Genomic DNA, 6000 nt, shown 5'->3' on the forward strand with positions numbered 1-6000 from the left:
CTTGGATGTGGCTTTATTCAATATGTCTCTCTGCTTTGGGGAACCTTTATACAGTGTGGCAATCTGACTTTGCGCAGTCTCCATTTCTTCAAGTGACTCAAAAGGCAACTTTGAACTCTCCTATGTTGAGGCTTTGGCTTGAGACTGTAAACAGTCTGTAAAACAGCTGCCCCATCAGGATTAAGAAGATATAATACTTCACTTTCCCCAGAGATCCTCTTAGATCCCTAAATCAGAGGAAGGAAAATGCACTGGCATTCTGGTTTCTAATTCATTCTTTTCTTGAAGTGAATCTGAAAATAAAGAATTCAAAATCCCACTTCTAATTTGACAGCAGACGTATGGAAACAGCACTGAACCACAATCCTGCTAGGCAGCCTTTAGACTGTGTAGTTTACTGGGCCTCGGTTTCCTCATCTATAATGAAGATATTGAATTAAACAAGCTTCTAAACTAGGGCCCACTGTATGAAAGATCCTCCCCTGAAAATCACACTGACCCACCCCCCATCCACACACAAACAAAACAAGGAAACTTTACTACACACACACACACACACACACACACATACACACATACCCCAATCAATCAATTTTTAAAATCCTACTGTAAATATATTTTGCTTATTCCAGTTTCTCCCTTGGAGAATTATTTTGTACAAAATTCATTTGTAAGTTGAATGGTTGGCCTTCATTTTTTGAGGTGACTGCATTTGGGGGCTGGGTCGGAGAGGCAATGCTCAGAAACGTGGTCATCCACCAAGTGGGCGGGGCATCCTGACAGGGACCTCTAGTCCATAAACCATGGGTCAGGGCACTTTATCGGAGAGATGCCAGCCCCAAACACTATATAAAACTAGCAACCTACTGTATGTCTCTGCTAATAGGAAGTAAATCTGTGAGACTAGAGACTCTTTTATTCACTCCTATGTCTCTAGTGTCTACAACAGTGCCTGGCACAAGGTAGGTACTTAGTAAATTTGTTGAATAGATGGAGCCAGGTATTGTGCTTCAACTGTGGTGGCTTCCAGCTGTGCCACACTTTCCATGGGAAAGATGCCCGGGAGCAGGGAAGGGGTGGGAGTGGTAACACAAACCTCTAGCTTTGCTCCCTTCTTTAGGGTCCATAATCCTTGAACATTTTGAGACTGACTTTCAAAAGTCTCAGATAAAGTAGGTGGAGAAAAGATTGTTCCATTTTTCCAACCCACCCATTTCTTCCTTTTCCCATTAGTAGGGTCTGAATGTGACTCGTGTGCTACAATCCATGTCCGCCCCAAGACAGACACAATTTCTAAGAATCCTATTATGAATGACTTCTAAACTCCAGCGTCCTTTCTTTTATCTATTATATAAACCCAGATAGTCAATTGGATTTGCTTAAATCAAAATCCTTTGGACCAAAGATGTAGCTCTCACAATTTAAACAGATTCCTACAGTTAGCACATTTTTGCTCAGAGTTTGAAAGAATATGAGAATTGAACTAAATTTTTTTAAAAAGATTTAAAATTCTCCTAGTTTTTCCAACAATGCCCTGCTGATGCAGTAAACCACAACTAAAGTGGCTTTAACAATGATGGACCAGTTGAAAATCATTTGTGTATATATATTAAAAAAAAAAAGACATGGAACTTGAGTCTCTTTGGAAAATCAGATTCTAAGTAGCCCCTGGAGCCCAGTAGCTGTTATGAAAGCAGAGGCACCTTCCCATTGGCCGGGGGAATTTACCCAGATGTCTGGCTTTCACATAAAAGACAGGAACCACTGAAGTCAGTTTCCACTTCCACTCAAAGGGCAATAGCATAAGCAGCAAAGAAGGCGATGGCAAGACTATTGTTACTTTTCCTTCCAGGTCTTGTGGCCGTAGGCACCGTGCATGGAATATTTATGGACAAACTTGCTTCCAAGAAGCTCTGTGCAGATGACGAGTGTGTCTGTAAGGACTTTTTAAATGCCTTTTATTATATTGTTTTTAAGCAATTGAAAAACTATCCACTAACAGCACAAAATCTGATTGTTCTTTGAAGTGAATCTTCTCTAATGTGTATGTTTGATTGGCATTGTTTTATCCTGGTCTGTATCTCTAGAGAGTTAACCATAGAAAATTTGTGTGGCTAAGATTCTGTTGGATGCAGCTTTAATGTTTTGTATTTCTTACTCCCTTTGAACTGATCAGAAGCTGTGAATGGGGAGGTATTAGTCACTCTGATTTCCTAGTTTTCTGATCTGCTCTGCCTTTTTGCTTTTTTAAAATCTAGGAGCCAAAAAGGTAGTCATTCGATATTTTGTTTTGTTTTTCCTTGCAGATACTATTTCTCTGGCCAGAGCTCAAGAAGATTACAATGCCCCAGACTGTAGATTCATTAACGTTAAAAAAGGGCAGCAGATATATGTTTACTCAAAGCTGGTAAAAGAAAATGAAGCTGGAGAATTTTGGGCTGGCAGTGTAAGATGAGATTACTGAAAATATACACACATCTTGACATATGTTGCTCTTAATTTTTTTCTCTATTACCTATCTTCAATGCATTTTACATGTTTAAAACTGGCTGTTAAGAACAATGTAGAGATTGTAGATGCAAGTTCAAAAATTCATGTATATTTGTTTTTATGGTATTTTGAAGAACAATGACAATTTTATAACAGAACCAAATGCAGGCTTATGTGATATTTTTGCAAGAAAAACTAGTCAGATACATGGGAACTTGAGCCTCCCAAAGAATCTGAAACTTATTAAAAGTCACTTGGATTAGCCAAATAAAGGGATGTATGTTAGCAGTCGGTCTGTTTCAATATTTTTAAGGAAACTTTAGCCCCCTCTTTAATTCCAAAGAATTGGCTTTTTTTTTTTTTTTTTTTTTTTTTTAGTTAAAATGTGTAGTATGGGTCCTGGGGAGGGGTAAAGCAGGACTGACTTACTGTCCTTATCGGTAGCGCCACGGATAGATTCTCAGGTAATGAAGAATTAAATCTTAAATTCACTCAAATATCTGTTCATTTAAATTTTTAAAAACTGAGAAATGCAAGTCCTTTAAAATAAAAATTTACTTTTAAAAATTTACTGACTTTATTTATTTATGATTCCAAAATGACTTCAGGCAGCTCACAAGATTGCATAAAATAAAGGAATGCTGAAGTAGTGAGACCAGTAAGAGACTGGGCCACAGAAGAATAGATACACAACTTCTATGGATTGACTTAATTCTTTAAGTGAACTTAAAATTTAAGTCTGAGCCCCAGAATCCAGAGTGAAATGCAAGGCATTGGCAGTTATGTCATTCTCACTAACAGCAAAGGGGATGCCTGAGGGTTTCTGAAGACTCACATCCACTTTCCCCTGACTAGTCCGTTTCTGGGCACAGGTGTATGGTGATGACCATGAGGATGAGATGGGAACGGTGGGTTATTTTCCCAGAAACTTGGTGGAGGAGCAACACGTGTACCAGGAAGCCACCAAGGAAGTCCCGACCACGGTAAGTGTCTCAGAGGTGGCCAGAGAAAGACTCAGTTCTTGGCATAATGCAGGCTGATGTTTAACATGTATCATGTAACTCACAACATATATGGAGCAAAGCCCCAGGTTCCCATGGTGACTTCTGAGACAGAGAGGTTTGGGAGAGTATCCATACCTACTATCAAGGTTGAAAGAGTATTGAACTTTCTCCACTGACTCTGCTTTTGTTTTAGTTGAAAGTAATTCATTTCACAAAGAAAGAAACCAAAATAGTATCACCTGACTTACTGATTGATGGTCACATATTTATTTGCTAAAGATTTGGGCTGGGGAAAAATATATCACCTGTATTTCTTAAAATCAATACATTCTGGGAAAATCTTTGAATACCTTATTTTTGTGGTAGATAGACTCCACTTATGTATAAAAAAATAAATTACATTCTTTCCAATGCCCTGGGGTCTTGTAAGCCCAGGACAGAAATAAAAGATCCCCTTAGAACTACTTTGTAAGGTGGTTATTTTGAAGCCATTCTCCTAGAGCTAACTGCTTTGCTAAATAATTTCAAAACATTGCCCAACCTAACCAAATGGGACTCACTTGTCATCACCTGTTAGCACTGAACTTGAATATGTCAAATAACCATACATTAAAAGTGTATTTGAGAACCTTCATTTTAAGTAATGTTACTTTAAAGTGATAATTATGTCATAATCTTTGGGTTTCAACCTTTACTTATTTTAAGTCCAAATTAACCTTTGATTGTGTATGATTTTAAATAAAGAATCTACATCTGTTTTCTGGCCCCACCTCTCAGTTCATTCTCTTTTTCCTTTTGTTTCTGTTCCAGGATATTGACTTTTTCTGCGAGTAAGAACTTAGACAAATCTGCAAATAGAAAGAAAACATCAAAATTAAGAAAAAAAAGCAAACAAACAAACAAGAAACTCCAAATTCTGTGTTCCTTATTTTGGACTTTGGTTTCCAGGATTTGTTACCTTACAGGAGGATTAGGGTTTGGGGCCAAAGGTGGCAGAAAAGGAAGGGCTTCAACTCAGTTTCATTTTCTATTGGCTTGGTTTCAGTGCAAGTGGGTGATTGAAAGCAGAGGATTACTTGTCAGCCTTCTCTTACAGGGTGGTGCATAGAGAAGATGGTTCATCCATAGCTACTTCTAAATAGTAATTCTTCCCCGCTCTTTAGCTCCCTGTATAAACCTGGTAGATCACACAGGTCTTCCCTTTGGACATGCTGTTTTCTTCCTACGTGACTTTCTGGAAAATTGGAATGTTATAATTTACTCAAAGGCACTGTATCATAAGGGAATACTCCAGGATTGTTGTTGCTTTTAATCTTTGATGGCTTTGGGATGTGAAGTTGTTGGGGGGGAGGGAGCTATTTGGGCTCATAGATGTTTGAGCTATGCTTTTAAATTTATATTTTTTAAAAGTCTCACAAATTATTTCATTTGAATAATTTTACTCTCTAAATGATCAATTTACCCCTCTCCAAATTTTAAATAAGTATGTGTGTACATACTGGGGGTGGAACAGTTTATAAAATATTTTTGATGAAATAGTTTCCCTTCAATGTGCTACCACTTGGTGTTATTCAAGCTTCAAGGGAAAAGACACAGAAAAACAAGTCTGTAGGTTATTTTCTCCTTCTGTTTCAACTTGAATTTCCTCTTCCTGTGCAAATTCCCCAGTCAAGGACGATGTGGCAAGAAAATCTGGTGAGGGACACAGATTGGGTGGTTCCAATTGACCCATAAGTTTTCCTATATTTAACTGGAAATCTGCTTTGGTTTTGTATTACTAATGTAATTCCTTTGATGTAGTCATAAATTTGTGTTGTCTATTTACAATGTTAATAAAAATGTCTCTACTAGACTCAAAAAATTTCACCATTTCTGAGTTTAAATTTACTTTAAAAACATTTTTACCTTAGGGTGTAGAAAGTCGTGGGGTGGGGGTCTGGGAATGGGGTGTGTTCCTTAGTTTTCTGTGGTCTGGTCATCCCACAACCATGAAGAGGGGGACATTTAAGGCAAGTTGGAGACTTAGACCCCAGGGTCATTTTTCATCTAGGTCCACTGTGACTTTAGATGAAGATATTTTTGCCAAATTATTATGGAGTTCAGTTAGGTAAATGATACATGCCCCCCCCCCAAAAAAAAGCCTAAAACCCCCAAACTAGTTTATTTGTTTCTATCTCACTTTATTCCATTGAAAGTTTCAGACAACATGTAGGACTCTCAACACACTTTTAAGTAAGAAGAGTTTACTCTACCTTTGTTTCTGTCTCTCGCCTGCTGGCTCCCCCATTCCAGATACCCCATCAGCCCTGGAAACACCCAGAAGCCCCATGGTCCTCTCAATCTGCCCAACACCCCCCATCTGTCTGGCCTCATGCATCCAGCCTCACTTCCCAACCACAGGGCTTCCAACTGCAGGCTCCCTCTTTGCCCCAGCCAGCTCCTACCCACCAGGACTGACATCTACCTTGAGAAAAGGGGGCTGAGTAGTGAAGGGTGAGGGTTGTCG

The 6000-nt window shown here is 38.7% G+C and overlaps 1 protein-coding gene across 1 annotated transcript; it reads left to right on the forward strand.

Annotated features, from left to right (window-relative positions):
• The first annotated feature begins 1799 nt into the window (after positions 1–1799).
• On the forward strand, positions 1800–5196 carry OTOR (otoraplin). The gene is made up of 4 exons (XM_080683848.1): positions 1800–1936; positions 2307–2446; positions 3363–3473; positions 4305–5196. Exons 1-4 carry the CDS (start codon positions 1822–1824, stop codon positions 4326–4328), a joined length of 390 nt encoding a protein of 129 aa, XP_080539974.1. The 5' UTR covers positions 1800–1821; the 3' UTR covers positions 4329–5196.
• Positions 5197–6000: the final 804 nt, after the last annotated feature.

This window comes from Plecotus auritus (genome assembly GCF_963455305.1).
Source record: "Plecotus auritus genome assembly, chromosome: 8".
Taxonomy (NCBI): Eukaryota; Metazoa; Chordata; class Mammalia; order Chiroptera; family Vespertilionidae; genus Plecotus; species Plecotus auritus.